Below are 20,041 nucleotides of genomic sequence, written 5' to 3' on the forward strand. Positions count from 1 at the left end.
AGGGTCCTGGGATGGAGCCCTGCATTGGGCTCTTTGCTCAGCAGGGAGCCTGCTTCCCTTCCTCTCTCTCTGCCTTCCTCTCTGCCTGCTTGTGATCTCTGTCTGTTAAATAAATAAATAAAATCTTAAAAATAAAATAAAACCTTTCCTGACTTTTCTAAGTCATCTATTCCTGCTTATTTTGTTGTTGTTGTATTTCCATTCTGTCAGTACAAATCTTTATTACGTACTTATCACATTTCACAGTCATTATTTGACAATATGAATCTCTCATTTAACTGAAGTCATGCATCCTCAAATCTCAGTTTTAGCATCCTGGCAGATACTAGATGACTGCCGCCCCCCCTCCCTGACGCCAGCCTTAAATATCAAGGAGTAAGTGCATGGGCAAATAGTCATATTTTTTTCCAAGAGTATGAACATTTTATAATTTTAAATCTAGTTTAAAAATTGAGAGTCTAAATTTTTCCTGCATAATTCTACGGTTTTTAGTATTTTAGCTAACAGTCTTTGATACTGAACATTTCATAATTGGTTGGTGAAATTACTGAAGCTGATGTGTATAACAATAACATGTCCATCACTTTACAAAGTTCTCAGAAAGAGCCCTCTTGAAGACATTGCTAGGGATCAGGACATCTTTGAATGAATATGAGCAGTGTAGTGATGCTATAAGGAGTAACTGGCATCATTAGAGGGAGGAGAAGCCTGTACCAAGAAACCAAAACATGCACAAAGACAACAAACATACACAAAGGGAAAGAACCTTTCAAAATAGAAAAATATATTTTCAAATAGGCTTTTATAAAAATATCTTCATGGTTCTGGAGTGCCTGGGTGGCTCAGTCAGATAAGCATCTGCTTTCAGCTCAGGTCATGATCCCAAGGTCCTGGAATCGAGGCCTGCTCAACGGGGAGTCTGCTTCTCCCTCTCCCTCTGCTCCTCCTCCCTGCTCCTGCTGTCTCTCTTTCTCAAATAAATAAACAAAATCTTAAAAAAAAACACACACACAAAAAAAACCTCTTCATGGTATTAAACAGACTAGTTTGTATTTCTTTTTAGTGAATTAGTATTCATTGAGTTGATGAAATTGAAGTGTTGTCAAGCATCATCTAGAAACAGCAGAATGCATTAAGCAGAATTACTATGACATAAATTAAGTTGAGATATTTATGATGACAATGAAAGACAATACTTTATCTTAATTTTTAATTTATACAAATAGGGAAAGATATCAAGTGGAAAGAAGAATCAAGCAATTGTAAGTCCCGATTCTTTGTCTAACTCAATATACTCAGAAGTGAACCCTCCAGTTTCATTTGGCTCAGTAGTAAATCTATGAGCATGTACTAGTTGACTTGTCAGATCCAAAGAGACTGATGGTGCAAAACATTAAAAGAAGCTTAAAAACGTAAGGTGGTGACATTTTCCTTTGAAACCATTGCATCCCTAAACATAAGTGATGCTATACAGCTTCACCTATTCTTTTATTCAACCAACAGCTCCTAAGTACCAAACAACTATCTCCATCACATTGTGTGAGGCATTGTCAGAATTGTTTTAATAAAAGTTTCTACAACTAAATTTCAATCTACTTAAATGCCTATCAGTCATCTCTCTATCCATCTATCTCTGTATTTCTGCAATACAGAAAAATGTATTCATATATATTTAATGGAATAAAAAAGCTCAGCTTGAAATTCTCTTGAGGCAAGACTTGTAATAAATAAGGTACATGAATTATGTAGTTTTATTACATAAATCTCTGGGAGAAGTATTATCATTCAATTAATTACAACTTTTTTTTTCACTGAAAATAATTAGGCTTTGGTCATGTTTAGCTACTAAGAGCAAAACTTATCTTTTCTAATAAAAAATACTTGATTTGAAAGTAGAAATATTTGACTTCAAAGAGAGATTTCTGAATAAACAATGCCAGCTTTAATGCTAGAACTCTGACTGTCCTCTTCATTTCAAAAAATATTATTTATAGAGCCATATCCCTGCATCCAAAAATGCTGAAGATCCATAAAAAGAACATATAAAAGATGTACTCTCAACTGGGCCATCAAACATATTAGTTATATAAATAACAATATTTATTTGACAAACTAAAAAAGCAGGATACATAAAAACATTCAATTTGCAGTAAAGGATGCCCTCTGGAAGTTTTATGTAGATGTGTGTTAAAGATACACATACGTATACAATATTTCAATCCAACATAGACATAAAGCATCTTAAAACCAAAGTGCCACAAGGATATAAATAAACATAAAAGCACAATAAAAAAGGATAAAACTTTGAGTCTCAAGGAACACTGAAATGACAGATAAAAAGCTTATAAGAAGAATAAAGATATTTTAAAGAAAAAGAAAACCAGAGGCTACATGTATCTTATGTTAATTAATGCAAACCGAAATAGAGAAACAGAAGAATTCTGCCTCTTTATTACCACCCTATATTGCCAATATCCAATAGATTTTTAAGCCCTACTAATTCTATGTTTAATTATCTCTCAAGTCAATGCAGTCTTTACACTAAACTTCTGACCCATGTAAGTCCTTGTATAATCTATTTCAGTCGTCTCCTAACTCTCCTTCTTCCACCTAAATTGACCCCCTTTAGTTCAACACGATGGAGCCAGAAACATCTTTTGTAAGTGCAGATCTATTCATCTTACTCTCTTGTTTAAGTGATTGCCTTCGAATAAAATAACAGTTCTTTAACATAACACAGAGTTTTCTTTATTATCTGGGCTTTGCTTATATCTCCAGCTTCATACCACAGTTTTGCCTCATTGTATTCACAGATATACTATTTACCCATTGTATAAGGTGCTCCTCTTGCCTAGAATGTAATTCTGTATTCATGAAAAATTATTTCAGGTCTCAGCTGGAGCATTCTCTGCGCTTAGATGTCTTCCTTGGCCTTCTTTCATTCAGAGTAAGGTTTATCACTTCCTGGTGTCCCAACAATTCTCATTTATATTTTCTATCATAGAATAATTGCGCTTTAATTATTTGTTATATGTCTATTTCTCTGATATAGTGAGCCCCTTGCGGGCAAAATAATATACACATCACTGAATTTTTGTTCCTGACATCTGGTAGGTGCTTAATGACTATCAGTCGAATTAAAAAAATACAAGGCATAGACTCCAGAAGCAACCTTCTTGAGTTGGGATCATTTCTGCTCACTTTCTTTGGGCAAGTTACTTAACCCTCCAACATGTCCATTTCCCGTCCTCTCCACCCTCCCCCACCAATAAAAAGGATTAATCAGGGAAAAATAATAGTGCCTATGTCAGAAGGTTGTTATGAGGAGGAAGTAAGGGAACACCTGACTCATAAGTGTTACATTAGTGTTTGCTATCTTTACGTAACAGATATCCATTGCACACTTACTTTGTGTCAGCTATTTACAAGGTAAGAAAGGCAAAAAAAAAAAAAATTGGATGAAAGTATTTTGTCTATGACTCTGTCTATAAATTTTACTATTGAAATTTTACCATGAATTTTTCATTATAGAACTAAGCCCAGAAACTAAAGAAGAAACAAGCTCTAATATATACTTTTTTTTTTTTCCACCAGAGATGTAGTGGATTTGGGGGATTTATTCAAAGAGAAAGAAACAAAAAGCTGCCTGTGCACATTAGGACTCTTCCAAATCATTCTCGTTGCTAAGACGTGGAAATACTCTACAGAGACATGGCCAGACTGTGGCTTTGTGATCACCTATTCAGTCCATCTTTCATGAACTCATACCTAGTGAACAGTCAGTTCACAGTGATTTAATCCACAATTATGTGTTTCTTCTCACAATTGCTCTTTCCTAAAGATCCTACTGTATGACTATCATTTAGACAATAAATTAAGAATGTTAAGATTTATGTATTAGCTATATATATATATATATATATATTTATCCAGCCACAGCTCCCAGTTTCAAACATCAGAATCTGAGCGATTTAAACAGGAAAGATAATTTGTTAAAGAGAAACTGAGAGGCAGAGGTGGGGAGTGGAATTCATGGAATCTCCAGATTTCAGAAAACAAGACCTGGAGGTTTTGTAGTCAGTAACAGAGCTGAATAATGCTGCAGAGCCATCTGGTGAACGCACCCCACGCTGTTGTCACTGAACACCAGACACATTCATTGCTGAAGTTATCAAAACTACATAATGGATGTTGCTTCTAGAATAGTTACTTCTTGAGATTGGATGCTGTTAATCTCTTGCCACCAGCCATAATTAAGATTAATTCCACATAGTCCCTGCTTCTCATGTCATTTCTTCATTTCTTTATGCAAAGTCTGATTTGGGGGTATCTGATTGGTACAATCTAGTTCATACATCCGAGTCCTAGTTGCCAGGAAGCCTAGGAGATTAAGTGTGTGGTATTTGCAGCTTCTCCTCATGGAGGCTGGTTCTGCCTCATTGGTAAGAGGCATTCCCAAGTAAAGAAGGAGTTTCGAATGTCAAAAAGATTGAAAAGTGGCTATTACCCTTGTTATAATAATGTAATTCATGAACACTGAGGTCTTCTTAACCAAACGGAAACCAGCTAAAAATGTTAAGTAAAGGTGTTTATTTTTGACAACAGATAACATAGTAGGAAACACTATTCATGTCTTATAATGGAATTGATTTGGGCCCATTTCTTGGCCATATATGTTCCATGTGATACTACAAGGACATATAGGAAGACTTAGAGATAGTACAATTGGCCTGCCAAGAGGTTGGAAAGAGTTCCTGTTATACAAACTTTCCTCCTCCTTTTATTGTCCCTCTCTGTCTCTGTGAACATCAGTCTTGTTCACTGGGAGGAATGACATTTTAAATCTTTATATAAAATCCAAACAGAGGGAAGAAACACAATAAAGTGGATTTGGCTCCGATGCAAACATTTCAAGATTATCTGTGCAAACAAGGGAGTGTAATTATCAATTACAGCTACAAATGAATTATTCTGATCACTTGGGTTTTCTTCAAAAGGAAAAAGGAAAAATGGGGGAAAATAAAAGGTTAACTAATTGCAGTTTCACTGGTGAATGTATCTACTAGCAACACGGGGAATGAAAAGAGATTGAAGTGGCAGACAGGGATATTAGATTATAGCTGGAGTTTGTCATCAATTCAAGTGAGAAATCAGGTAAATAAGTTACAACTAATTTCAGCCTCACTTAGAATCCTCATTTGTAATTTGCTGCGACAGAAAGTAGGGAAGCACTGAAGGAGATAGAGATGAGGCGCTACCATGGATTGAGTGTTGTACGTGTCAGGAAATGTACAAGGCACTTCACATTTGTATAAAACCTCATTTCCTTAGAACTCTACTGTTCTTAAAATCTACATGCTGATTATACACAAAAGGGATGGAAGGAAGAATGATACACAATTTTAAAAACACCAAACATACACCACGAATATAATGTTTTCATAAGAATTCCATCAGCCAGCTATTTTGAACCAATGTTCTTAACACCTAAAGGCAGTAAATGACATATTCTATGTGCACTTATTATATGCTTAGAGTGTGTTTAAGGTAGAGACAAGAGAAAAGGAAAGCCATTATCCTCAACCAGTTAAATACCTTGAAGAACAGCATAATTCTGAGAGTCCTTCAAAGAAACCCAAAATTAATAATCATGTACACTAATTTGTATTGTATCTTAACTCTTGAAAAATCACTGGGTCTTTCGCTACAATATCTTTTTCACTGCTATACCAGGTAACTACACATTTGTTTTCCTTTCTTTTAGGGCTGGTGATTCAGTGAAACATCTTTTCTATCAATTTAATATTGGTCATCAATGCAAAGGTTTGACAAATACAAAAAATCAATGCCAGAAGTTTAAGAGGTCTCAAAATCGCAAAGAGGTTCTTACTAAAAAGGACCAAGGACTATTTGCTTTAAGTACGTGCTTATGTAGTTTCATTTTACATTAAAAAAACAACAATTATTTAAAAAATTGAGCTATTTAACTCCTACAGACTTATAAAAAAAATCAGGTGACATTTAAGGACATACTCTCTGATCTGTAATAGAAGTCCTCCCAAATAAGCTAATAAATACCGATGCACTGTAAATGACAGAAAACCTACCCACCTGCTGGAGGCTCATAACTGAAGATCAGGTTTGTTTTTAAGGATGGATCAGAGCAGATGAGATTCAAACAGGCATTGATAAAAAGGAATGATAGGTCTTTACAACTTACTTCAAATATTCAGATAAATACTTGATCTCCTATCTCAAGATGATAAGAAGAGAGATTATATTGAACATAAGTGTCAAACACAGAGCCCATGATTATTAAATGATTTAACTTGCATTTTGTGTGAAAAGATATTCTCTGTCTCACCACTGTTTTTATAGGAAGAAATCAACATATTTACGTTTGGCTGGGGCAGTACACCTGTCAAATGGTAACATAGGTGTCCTAAGGCGAGCTCAGGGAGGACAGAAACCTCCCGTGGAGCAGAAGGGTCAAAGCTCTCTTGATTTTGATTTTCAGTACTAATACGAACCATGAAAGTGGGGCCTCGTGATCCTTCTTACTTTTTAGGTTTTAAGCAGGAGGTGTAGAGAAAAGTTACCACAGGGATAACTGCCTTGTGGCAGAAAGTGTTCACAGCGACGTCACATTTTGAAAAACAACAACAACAATACACACACACATACAAACATATTTGCATTTGGTTCTGATATAGAAAAGGTAGATCTGTATGTGTCTGTAATTCTCTCATGTATAGTTTTTTCACATTCCTTCTTCCCTGCAAATTATTGCTTCTTTTCTTTGTCTGTTTTCCATAACCAGACTTGATGGTACACTTTGTCATGATATATCATAACTCCTCCTGTAATGGAAAAGGTCTAGAAAAATAAGAGCATGAAGGAAAAGGAGTTGAGTGGAAAAAAGGAAAACTCCTTTTTTTAATCCTCTAAAAGAAAAAAAAATAAAACAATATAATCGGGGGGAGCTGTTGATATTTGTAGAATAATGGCACAAAATATTTATGATAAAAGGCTCACAAACTGAACCCCAACCTAAAGGGCTGACTTCATCAAAGTTCCCCCAGATCTCCCCAAAATGTGTCTGAATACCATGTGATATGAATTCTAGTATTAAATTTTTGTGATTTGTACTCTGAAGACAGAAATGGATTTCAAATGCAGGATGATGTCTTTAGCACTCTTGGTATTTCCCCCAGGGGGAAGGAAGATAGATTGAGCACTTGGCTCCCCCTGTTGGTATCAGTTTGGTGGCTGGTCTACAATGTGTTTTGTCCTGATGGGGTAGGAAATGAAGTAGCCTCAGCTGGTTCCTACAGAGATAATAACTTGCTCCTTTCCATGGTAGATGACTCTGGACAGAGACGGATAAAGAACAAGGCTGTTGGAAGAAGATGTGATCTTATTCCCTGTGCCGTGATCTTGAGATCTGCATAGAAACTGCAAAAAATAAATTTCCCAAGCAATATCCCAAACAGTTATCTCTGCAATAGAATGGTTCTGAAGACAGAATGTTTTAACATCGCTTCCTTTTCTCAGGCCTTGTTTTTCTCCAGGTTATTGGGGGTGGGGATGGGGGTGGGGAGGGGAGTATGCTAATTTGTTTGTAATTATGCAAACTAATCAATGAACATTAAAAGAATAGACAAACGTATCTCGATCTAATCATATTCAAAGACCCATGAGGATGGGTTTATTTAGAGAAATACTAGATCCAGAAGAAGCAGAAAGAGCTAATATTCTTATGTCAAGTGCTTACAGAAAACACCCATTTTCATAAAACTAACTGTGGAAAAAATATTTTGCCCCTTCTACAAGTTTTATAAGCATAATAATTCTGTTACATTAAGGTTTCTTTTGCTATAATTTTCCTAGCTCCTCAAAAACTAGCAAAGTCTGTGAACTTAAAATCCCGTAGCTTGCCATTCTAACAATTCAAAAATAAAGCACCTTTAATTAGTATAATGTATTGTTTCTATATTTGAGAATTCTATTAAGTATAATTATACAAAGAGCACATTTCCACTTTTAAACTAATATGAGACTTCAAACTGAAGGAGAGGCTGTATCAACACATTCCTTCCTCCAGCTTTCCCTCTGCGGCTCCCACCTCCTGTAAGTACACGATGACCTAAAATTCCATCATGTCCCAATGTCTGTCTTTTACCTCTTCATCAACATCAGATACTTTGGGGGATCCCTGGGAACAGGAAACTCTGGGCAGTGATTTTGTGTTTTGTGGGAAAGGGTTCTGGTGACCCTCTCTCAACATCCCTGGGCCCTGAGATAAGAACAAACAATACCACTCCTTTTCCCCGAAAGCAATCCCAATTCATTTTCCTTGAAAGGAGTGAAGGGTGTATCTGTAAGTGCACTTGTCTTCTGCAAATGAAATTGAAAATGGGTTCTATAAGAACAAATAGGTTTACAGAAACCCACAATACCATTAAGAAGAAAAGCTGTGGTAGTGGTACTCCAATAATTGGGGTAAACATTGCTCCTACAAATTCTATTTTGGAGCACAAGTAAGATGAATCTTAGAAAGAATAGCAACCAGTTCGGGATTTTTTGAAAGCACTTATGTCTGTGCTTGCAACTCAGTCTTACTTAGCGGGTTTTTCTACTAACCCCCAGGCTCTGACAGCCTGAGAAATAGTGCCAGGGCACCCTTTGTAGGATAATATTTCGCATCCCCTCCAAGTCACCAGGCAGATTAGCTCATTTAATTATTAATGGCATAGGAAAGGAGCCCAGGCTGATTGCACACACCAGAAGGACTGCGTTATTTCATCAAGAGGACAGAGTTTCCACAAAGGACCAAGGCAAACATTTTGCCAGGGGTTAGAATGAGTTTCCCTTTTTTTTTTTTTTTTTTGTATTGCTTAAATTTCTTTTTTTTTTTTTAATTTTTTATTTTTTATAAACATATATTTTTATCCCCAGGGGTACAGGTCTGTGAATCACCAGGTTTACACACTTCACAGCACTCACCAAAGCACATACCCTCCCCAATGTCCATAATCCCACCCCCTTTTCCCAAACCCCCTCCCCCCGGCAACCCTCAGTTTGTTTTGTGAGATTAAGAGTTTCCCTTTTTAATGATGCACTGGATTGTCCTGCAGTGCTGTCCAGGGGAGGTAGGAGTGAATCCCTCTCTGCAGTAGCAGGGAGAACTCACATACCAACCGATTCTGCAGAAAGTAGCTGAAATTGGAAGTTGCAAAGGGACCATGACGAAGGCTTTATGGTCACACCTCAGCAGGCAGTTAGTAATTACCATCGACTTCATCTGGGGACAGCCGCCGTTGAGAGTTACAGTGTGTGGCTCGAAAGTAATGCTGTTGATGTCGGTAGATCACAGACATTAGTCTTAATTGTACTTTTTGGGCATACCTCGTGTCTTGGGGGAAGTGGACACATTGCTTTAGTTATGTGAAGGGCCAAATGACTATGAGCCAGTTTACTATGTTATTTAATAAAGTTGATCACTTTGCAATTAAATCCCGTGTCTTTCAGAAAATAATAACTGTATAGAAATATCAAAGGTACAAACTCAAGAGACATTAGGTGTACAGACTGTATAATCCTATAAAATTAAAGCTTTTTTGATAAAAGATTACAATAATAAGAAGTTAAGTATCAGTTTTAGTTAATTATTGGTACATTAGTGTGGCCTAAACTAATAAATTCATTCACTTTTTAGTTTATCTTTGTTCTAATTGGTTTTCCTTAAGAATTTGGATGTATCTTTCCTTAGTTCATTTATACCATTATCTAGTTTAATTTTAATATTGAAATATAACTGTATATATACAAATAACAGTATTTCAATAGTGTCTGAAATTAACAAAGGAGCTAACAGGGTTTGGGTACAGGTAAATTGGTTGTTTGGCTGACTGACATTTATTCTATTCACCATGATTTCCTTATGCTTTTGTTTTCTCTGTTCTCCACAGACCCGAAGAGCAGTACCATTCCCCCATCCCTGACCGCAAGCCAGAACAACTTAATCAGAATGACCTGGGCTGCCTGGGGAGTTCCTTTATTAATTTACACTTAAGGGTCTAACCTTACTGAGGGCCGAAGTGACTCAGGGGACCTGAGCTCCCTCAGAGACTCCGTCGCTGTCTCAGCCTCACAGGGAGAATGGTTTCATTCTAAATCCTTATCTCCTCAGAGAAGAAAGAGGTGGTAGGGGACAAGTCAAGGGCTCTGAAAAGCCATCCTGCTTCAGGTTGGGGGTGATGCAGAAACTGATGGACAGAGGACCCATTGGAGACCCACCACCACTGCATTGCTGCACCCCCAAACAGGAAGCTTCGGGTAGAAGCATGGAATAGGGGCTTCATAAGGAGGGTGGGGCATACTTCTAGATGAACCAGGCTCATGCAGGCCATAATGGAATCAGGGTTTGGGGGGCCCATAGGAAAAGCCTTTCTTTCTTACATCCTGAGAAATACAACTTCTTACAGAGTTTAGTTTGTGTTTTTGCCTTTGTCTTCATTGTGATTGGTGTGAGTAGTACTAACTGTGGTTAATTTACCTTGCAACTTGAGCAAGGAATTGTTTTTACAGAATAGAATTCTTTTCGATTTGGTATCTCTAGAAAAAAGTATGGGCTTCTGTCAAGACCTACAGAACCAGAGGAAGGTAGACATGGATAGGAAGAGAAGAGACAGGTGGAGATTGAGTTAATGGCAAGGTCACAGGTGGCAAGATGGCAAGGCAGCCGCAGCCAGGGCACAGGTGCGGAAAGCAATAATGAAATGTCCAATCATGAACGTAACACAGATAGTTTTGAATGTAAAGGTAGAGGTGAAAAATTCAGTTTATCAAGTGTGCATCTCCGAACCCACAACTGGATCAAAGTTTCCATTTCTACTTCTTGTTGAATTAAAAAGGAAACTGAGTTGTTAGTGTAGGGCAAAGCTGGTTTGCTGTATGGTAACAGGAACTAGGATGTATTGATTAATAAATAACTTGAGTGAACCAAATTCTGCATAAACCAGCTTGTACAGGCCTGATGGTTAGTGGGTTATAGACCTCAGTTGGTCGAGGCCATTGTTTTATTGCTTGCTTTATTTAGCAAACTCTTGGTCTTCTGATTCTAACTCAGCATTCAAAAATTAATCTTATTGTGTTCTTTTCAGTACCAAAGCTCACTCACAATAGGCACTGAGAAAGAGTCGTATAAGATGGTTTAAATGGTTTGGCCAGTGGGAAATTTATGTGCATTCACTGGAGAAAGGTCAGGCTGATAGCCTGGCTGGTGTCAAGGAAAGAAATGGCTCTCTGGCAAATAGGGGTCCTTATTTCTTATTATTTGTACATATTAGCATTGATGTTGAAAAAAGCACTTACTATATTTTATTCAGACAACTGGTGGAATGTATTTTAACTTCATTGTTTCGAAGCACAAACCAGAAAATGTCACAAGGTAGGTTCTACCCCTTACAAATGTTTTCCTCTCCCTTCCACATATCAACTAAAACGAGCTGAGAGACTATAGCCCTTGCAGAGATGGAAAAAATCAACACTGCCTCAACTCTTTCTCTTTTCCTCATTTATTCAAGCAGGGTAGGCTCTTTTCTCTCTTGCCTGATTCAATTCATATATTAATTATATTTTCCTCTCAGTACATCATGTCACAATAAAGCAGTGAATAAAGCAGTCTTCAAAAGCGAATGCTATGTTATTCATTTGCTCCCACTTGAAAAAACATGCTTTTACTCATAACGGCATCCCAGGGCGGCAGTGAACCTGTGTAAAGTATGTCCTATGCATATTCCCTTCTTTGGCTTTCCCAGAGATCGCCCTCATCTTGTCATTACCTAGAGTGGGGGATAATCACTTTTTCCTCAGAAGGAGACCTGTTATTATAATTTTTAAAATATGCACTAAAGTTACTGACTACTTCAGAACAACAGATGCCCAAAGCATTCAGAGAGATGTTAATTTTAAACTAATCTTTAATTACTTAATGAGCTCCTAGGAAATGATTCTGTCTCCAAGGGCCAAAGAATTAGGAAAAAAAAAATTTGAAGTGTGTGAGTTGTGAGGCATAGAGCAATGTTATCCTTCTTTGTCTTTTTACATATACATAAAATGTTTATGAATCATATTTTCCTTTGAGAATAATTAGCACCTGATTATGCTCTCTTAGCTTTAGCGGAAATATTGCTGATGATAATAGCTGGTGTTTATTGAACAATTCATATATGACAGACATTTTACTAACAACTTTACATGGAGCACCTTATTTTATTCTTAAAACACACTCGCTACTTCATCCTCATTTTACAGAGATCAGGAGGCTAACACAGAGGATTCTAACCTGGGCTGTCTGGCTTTGGAGACAGCAGGCCTGCCCATCACTCTGGATTCCTGTTTGCATGATGCTACTTTAAGTTGTAAGAGTCATTAAAAAATACTATTAAAAAATAGCATACACAATTAAAATACAATATGAGACACACTTTTGATTATAAACTTATCTGTTGATAGAGATTTAGGTTAGATTGGGGCTGTCAATAGAAATCTACGACTTTGAAGAATTACGTACACGGCAGAAAGCTAAAGGTAGGTTTAAAGCACTTATATGAGAAATGCTTTGCAATGTGGACATTTCCCTGATGAAAAATGTTTAGTCTGCTAGAAAATAATGATGGGTCACCTTTAAAGAGTCTAAAACACACAGATGTCAGCTTATATCTGTTACAAGCTGTCAAAAATGTTTTCTATCAACCTAAAATTGTCTAGGGATTGTTTCAAATCCATGTAACTTTACAGAGTGCTAATGTTTGCATTTGGGTTTTTGAGACAGCAGATAGATACAGAAAGATGCGTACTGGCCTGCAGCTTCCTCATGGCCCACGTGAAGGGCAGCCGCAGGAGCGGTCAGGAAGACCTCACATTCTTGACATGGATTTGGTGTAGCCATTTTCACATAAAAGCAGTCGCCTAAGTGCTGTGTTGCACTGATTACTTCCAAAATTTGGGGGGCTCCATCTTCTCCTTCCCACTTAAGCCACTTAGAAAAGAAAACACCAAACCAAACCAAGCAACCTCAGAAGAGTACAGGCTTCCAGGACTCCAAAATTAAGCAAAGAGCTACTCAGGATGGTTTAAGTATGAAGGAAAGAAAACAAAGACATTCCAGTGAGAAGATGAAGGTCAAATCCTGAGTGTGAAAATATGGCACAAAAAGGAATGTTGGAGACTGCTAATGAGTCCAAGGTTTATCTTGGGGGTGACAGGGAATGTCATAAAATTGGATAGCAGTGACACTGTATGACTTTGTAAAGACACTACACAGCCACCGAATTGTATGCTTAAGATGGGTGACTTTTACGGTACGCCACTTCTATCTCAATAAGGCTGTTAAAAAAGAAAAAAAGAAGGAAAGGAAAGTCTTGAAAACACGGAAACCATAGTATAGGCAAGTGAAAATGAACTCAGAAAAGAGATGATGGTCGTTTCACATCAATAACACATGCATTCTAATACTTTCTGCAGCGTATTTCAAGGCACCCTTTTAAGAATTCGGGAAAAGGGGACACCTGGGTAGCTCAGTTGGTTAAGCAGCTGCCTTCAGCTCGGGTCATGATCCCAGCATCCTGGGATCGAGTCCCACATCGGGCTCCTTGCTCGCTGGGGAGCCTGCTTCTGTCTCTGCCTGCTACTTGGTCTGCCTGTGCTCAATCTCTCTCTCTCTCTCTGACGAATAAATAAAATCTTAAAAAAAAAAAAAAAGAATTCGGGAAAAGATTAAATAACATTTCCTCAACACATTCTTTTAAGAAGCTGAACCCTCACCCCACGCCTCCCTCACCCAGTGGCTCTGATGGTCCAGAGTGGCCGCTTTTTCTAATTTACATAAGGATTCTCCACAGGCTAGCAGTGGTGAAACTGAAACAGGCAGAACCATGAAGCATGACAAGTCTAGAATATATAAATAGGACATTATCCCAGATGGCATAAATAAAGTTCCTATATTTTATACCTCCCCCCCTCTTTTTTTCTATTTCAGAATCCCTTTTTGAATAAAAGGCAGTCTGGTAATATAGTCTGATCAATCAGCAGACAGAGGGATCTTTAACCTGAGAGATAGCTTAATTTCCAAAACTTGTCTAGCCCTGTTGTTCATCTCCCAAACGACTACCAAATAGCTAATTACCCTGAAACATCTGACTTTAGTATATTAGAAAGGAGAGAGGGAGATTGAACTTATTACACCTTGTAAGATTATTAGTAATTGTGACATCAAACACAGTCAGAAATTCAAAACAAACGCTCTTTCTTAAGTCTAATTAAATTTGATATTCAAATTAGTATTAGTTTTTATATGTTAACAATTTTTTTTTTTTTTTTTTTTGCCAGGGCAGACTTAGCAGAGAGGTGAATCTCAAGTACTTTCAACAAGCAGACTGAAAATACCATCTGGGTGGACAACATCTTTGGGAAGACAGAATTAACTATCTGCCTTTACCTGTAAAGATCCTCAATCCCCACTGATAAGAGAAGCAATTTTTAGAATACATTAGATAGCTGTAAAAATTTAAGTGAATAGCTAAGACATGATTTTCTATGTTTTCCCCTCTATAATCAAATTTGATGTGTGTCTCAAATTTGTAATAAGGATTATAAATTAGTCATTTTATTTTTTAAGTACAGATGACTTTTTTTCTTTCATCTTCCCACAGAGTTCAGCATACAGTTCAATAAAAGATATTTACTAGTTTATTCTAACATGTTTCTTTTATATATTATTTATATTACATGGCATCATGACCAAGGCTTAGTCGTTCCCCATGGAATTTTTGCGTATTATTAATATGTCTACAAGTAGATAATGAAACTGAAGTTCAGAGAGGTCACTATTTGCCCAGGGTCCTGCAGATATTCAGACTTCTAGTGCATGGTTTTATTTATTATACTTATAGGCATTAATATTTCATGTTCCAGAGGAGGGACTACCGCATATGATAATAGATTCCATTCTCAAGGAGCTTATAGTATGTGTGTGTGTGTGTGTGTGTGTGTGTGTGTGTGTGTATGTGTGTGTGTGTCTGTGTGTAACATTTATATGTTGCTGCTGTGGGTTGTGCTTTTACCCAGTATCCATTTATTTTCCCTTGATAACTGAATGCCAAGAACTTCCACTTAGGTCAACAGGTACAGGGGCTTCAGCCAATCAGTGTCCCCCAGCTGTAGCAATTAGTTCTAGGAAGAATGGGAGTGTTCCATTTATAGTCAATTAGATGCAGTAAGGCTTGGTCCCAAAACTTCTGGGAAAAAGATCTCACTTTTTCTCTGCATCTTTTTTACTACTATCTGGGGGAAACCTGGGTGAGAATGGGACCAGCCCAGAAGAAGTGAGGTTAAGAAAAAAAAAAAAAAAACAGAAAGAAAGAAAAGTAAAGAAATATGTTGAAGGTGATACTTACTATTTTTTAATACACACTGTGTTATGCTTACAATGGGCCAGGCATAGCCTTAAACACTTTACAAATATAATCCATTTAATCCACTTAACAAACTTATGAGGTAGGAACTATTACAATCTTGACTTTATAATTGAGGAAACTGAGGCACAGATAAGCTAAGGAACTTGCCTAATGTCACACAACTAATAGATGAAGGAGTATGGATTTGGACGCAAGTAATCTGGCTCCGGTTTCTATGCTCTTAACTACTATGCTAGGGACATTGTTGAGACCATACATTAATAGTAAGGAAATACATATTTAACAATGGGTTCTTAAGGAAAAAAAGAGATAAAAAGGAGAGAAGGAAAGGAAGAAAGAAAGAGAGAAAGAAAGAATATTCCTGATTTGTTGTATTTGCCAATTTCTCTATTTCAAATACTCTGGCTGTGGCGGATTTCAAGCTATTAACATGACATTATCTGGTTTGCAACATTCCTAAACACTTAATAACCACAGGCTTGGTACAAGCCAGCTGCTCCAATATATCACTGGAGTGGATACCAGATCTCCCTTCCACAAGACTGCATGTTTGTGAATCTATGATGTTCCACTTGGCTTAAGCCAATGTTGATTGGGCTTTCTCTCTCTTGCAATATTAAGGAGTCCTAACTGACTTCAGGTTTCATGGATAATGAAATACTTTATGGAAACTGCTCTTTGTCATATGAGACCTCCACATGACATGGACAAATCCTTCTTCAGATACCCCCATCTTAATCAGAAACAGAGAGTTGAGAGGGGATGAATTTGGTCTATGTGGTACTGACTACATAATTTTCCAGACCTGGAGCAAAATGAGAATGCCAGGCCCAGATCCCTTTTTCTAAAAGTATTAAGAATTTCAAGATGATGATAGCAAAGCATTAAGCTAAGTGCCGCTCGCCTCTGAGAATGCTGCCCTGAGGGACTCCCCAGCGCCATGACGGTGAAGGTGTCCTTGTGTTAGTGTCACTCAGCTGGTAGGTGGCGGGGTGGAGGGGTGCGGCGGGTAGGGGGGGGCTCTAAAGTCAGATCTACAAATCCCATAGCTCTTACACTCTTTCACAATGTTTCCTCACAAAACAAAAGATCTGTCCATACACAGATTTCCATCTGGAATTTGTTACTTAAGTTATTAATGATAACTAACAACATTTTGTATTGTTGACCCGTTTTAAGCAAACACACAACTGACTCACTTATAGACTCCTGTGTTGCTGCAACAGCTATATATTAGACCACAAATATATCTAGTCTTAATTTCTTATTTACATTTTGTTTCCTTTAGGCAAAGTTAATTCTTCCCCTAAATTCATTGAGCTATTTATATTGTGCAATTTTTACTTCTCAGACAAAGCCAGAAAAAGAGAACAAATACTATTTCACATATCAGATTTTTAATCGTTCTGCTTGATATATTCTTCCCCTCCCTCCCCCACCCACATTATATGATACAATTGCCTTAATTTTAAAAACATAGGTAACTCCAAATATCCTAAAGATTTTTCTTAAAACAAAAACCAAATGAACAAAAACCCACCTTTTATCTTCCACTACAAAATTTTAGAAATACCCCAGTTACTCTCTTCCTCATGGAAAACATGGACCTAAATACAGCTGTTTACAGTGCAATTACTATTTTTCAAAGTGCCGAGCTCAGTCTAATGGGTTTTATTACTGAGATTCTCACATTCAAAAATCATTATAACCCATGACAATATTTGGTGATCTATGATAATGGAGGAATGAAATGGGGGAAAATCTTTTATGTAAGATAAAATATAGTAGTTGCATTATGCAGTTTTATGTAACATCTGGGTTCTACTACTCAATTTTTGATGATTTTAAAGAAAACAGAAAACTAACCACAACGATCAGCTAAATAATGCTTCATATTTAATCTATAAAAACAACCAGTGGATAGTTTATCATGAATTATAACCTAGAAGCAGAGGCTCAATATAAACGTGGCCTTCAACATTTCTATTTACCTGTTGACTAACCCAGGCTATTTAATTTTCATTTATGTTTGAAACATGAGAAGTGGAGAAGAAAAATATTCCAGCATGGTTTCCTAGAAATATGAAAAAATGCTCCAAGAAAGCAAATCAATACATTGATATGCTTTAAAGATGATTTTCTAAAGCATCTTAAAATTACAATATTTGTTAATGAGTAATGAAAATAAATGTACCAGCAAACAGGAGTCTTTCTGCTTTGGCACAGAAATGAGAACACAAGTGTTCTATCCATTTACCTGCAGTCACATTACCTGCTCAGATCTGTTGTGGTGCTGGTATTGGTACTGAGACAAGGTATTACAAGAAGAAGCAAATTTGTCCTTCTCAAATTGTTTCTTCACTCTGGCCAAACCACCAGGCACTGTGCACATTCCAGATTCTTCCATCATCTAAGACAATTTAAGAAAAAAGGAAAATTCAGCTTTGTATTTGCTCAAGATGGGACTTATAAGTTATTATTTTTTATAGTTGACAATTATTAATGGGTGGTATATTAAAAAACGTGAACACGCACAATTATTTCAGTAGGACCTTACAGAAAACCTTAATAAAAAATAATCTCTCCATGTTGTTTTCTCATTTATCAGTGTTTGATATAAAGTCAGAAGGAACTTCAAAATATTGAGTTAATTCTCCTTATCTCAGATAGATTTTGATATCTGGAGATGAGACCTATAGGATTGTAGGATGTATTTCTCTAATAATACACAGACTAGAAGAAATTAGAATAATGGATTCAATTTTAACTCACAGTAAGGTTGTCATTAAAATCCCAAACATCTACATAAACAACGCATTATTAAGAATATTAAAAAATTTGACTCATTCCAAAATGTATTCAAACCACTAAAGATGAATAAAATAAGCCTCTCTTATGCAAAAATGTCAATATCAGTCATAGTAACAGCTACTTAATACTGAAGCCTGCTTGTCAAAGCTGACTTCCCTGAGCTATAACACGAGAGCCCAGCCAGAGAATCTCCTGTCCCAAGCAGACCTGCGGGTTGGAGACTACCCAGATGTGATTTCCTGGGGTTCCTGCCTGCTGTTCCCTCTCCCTGATTACTCACATTGCTCAGGCTGCCGGGCATGGGCTCCGGCAGCTCCTGGTTTCCTCTGTGGTAAATAAACGCTTTCTGTGACAAAAAAAAAAAAAAAAATACTAGTGCTGAGTGGTTTGAGTGGTTTGTATGTGTTTACATATATCTTGTCATTTGATGTTTCTCCATATTCTGTGAGACATGGGCATTTATTCTCATTTTAAAATGGGGAAATTGACATCTGGTTTGAGCATGTAAGGCAGCTTGTTAAGTTCTCATTGCTGGAGTGTGAGTAGAAGCTAGAATTTGAAACCATATCTGTCTTAATGACTGCTGTCTGTCTTAATCCCGAGTACGAAAGGACAGGCAGAAAAACTACTCTGGGAGTGGCATACTGCAGGACTTAGTTTGGAAGGTTTAAGCTTAGAAAGATTCTAGGCTACTACAGGCATTTTGCAGAACAGAAAGCCTTATTCAACAGACATCATTTGGAGCAACTTGAAAAACACTGAGGAGCCTTGTCAGATCTTATGCCCCTGTGGGAAGTGCGGTAACTTGAGGGCTTTGGTTCTGATGATTCAACACACTCCCCAGCCCAGCAGGCACTCAAGCCCAGATGGAATGACAACTCTCAAGCAAACAGGCCCCATGCCAACCAGCCCTCCTCCAAGAAGCTTCCAGGACTGCTTCAAACTGGGAAGGGATTCAGCAACCCTTCAAATCCCAGGAGGTTTCCTGAGGTCTGGCCCAGTCCTGACATAACCCTGAACCCTTGAGACCTGGAAGTAACTTGATGTCTGTGAGCTGAAGTTCCCCTACTATGGACTGTGGACTGCTGGGATCCAGAAATCATGACCCCATATGCAGTTTCTCAAACAGATACTAAAAACACAACTGTAATCTTGGGGTTTCCCATATTCCAAAATATCAGAGAATGAATTAATAATAGGCATTATCAGAATTACTAGCAAATCCAAATGGATGCTTTAACAAATTTATAAGCTTTCTAAGAATATGTATATTTGCTGCATGGGAAGAAGGAATAAAAGAATGCATCCTTCGGTGTTTTAGATACATATTCTGATGAATTCTGCAACGAACTTCAAATAGAAATCCTGGTCAGTTACTGCCATTTGATACATGTTAAGGTCATGAGAAAGTGTGTCATCTATTTTGAAATTTAAGATAAAGAAGGGAAAGGGTGAATTAAGGTCATAATATTTCTCATACCCTTCCCTGACATTTAATGTACATAAGTGGCCTTCCGTGATTGATCAAACATAGATAATATATGAGTATTAAATTATGAAAATTAAGGCAATTATTGTTAAGAAAAAAAATCTACTCTTTCCAACAACTATAAACAAGGTCCAAATCATGTGCAAATTAATCTACTAAGCCTCAGTAATCATGCTAATGACTAAATACTTTCCTAATAAGTGCATTTTCACAAAAATATCAGTTCCTATACTGAACATGTTGCCTCTCATCTACCAAA

The 20,041-nt window shown here is 37.1% G+C and overlaps 1 protein-coding gene across 3 annotated transcripts in view; it reads right to left on the reverse strand.

The window, feature by feature from the left end:
• Positions 1 to 20,041, reverse strand: part of XIRP2 (xin actin binding repeat containing 2) — a 74,325-nt gene that overhangs the window by 26,551 nt on the left and 27,733 nt on the right. For all 3 annotated transcript variants that reach the window (XR_001178105.2, XM_013052036.2, XM_004744005.2), the window contains one exon: positions 17,755 to 17,892. Coding sequence is in view for 2 of the 3 variants with exons in the window: in XM_013052036.2 (XP_012907490.1) it covers positions 17,755 to 17,892 (138 nt within the window). In the remaining variant the exon portion in view is untranslated. The remainder of the gene's footprint in view (positions 1 to 17,754; positions 17,893 to 20,041) is intronic.

The sequence above is a fragment of the Mustela putorius genome, unplaced genomic scaffold (genome assembly GCF_011764305.1).
Source record: "Mustela putorius furo isolate JIRA1106 unplaced genomic scaffold, ASM1176430v1.1 tig00003869_pilon_pilon_pilon, whole genome shotgun sequence".
Classification (NCBI taxonomy): domain Eukaryota; kingdom Metazoa; phylum Chordata; class Mammalia; order Carnivora; family Mustelidae; genus Mustela; species Mustela putorius.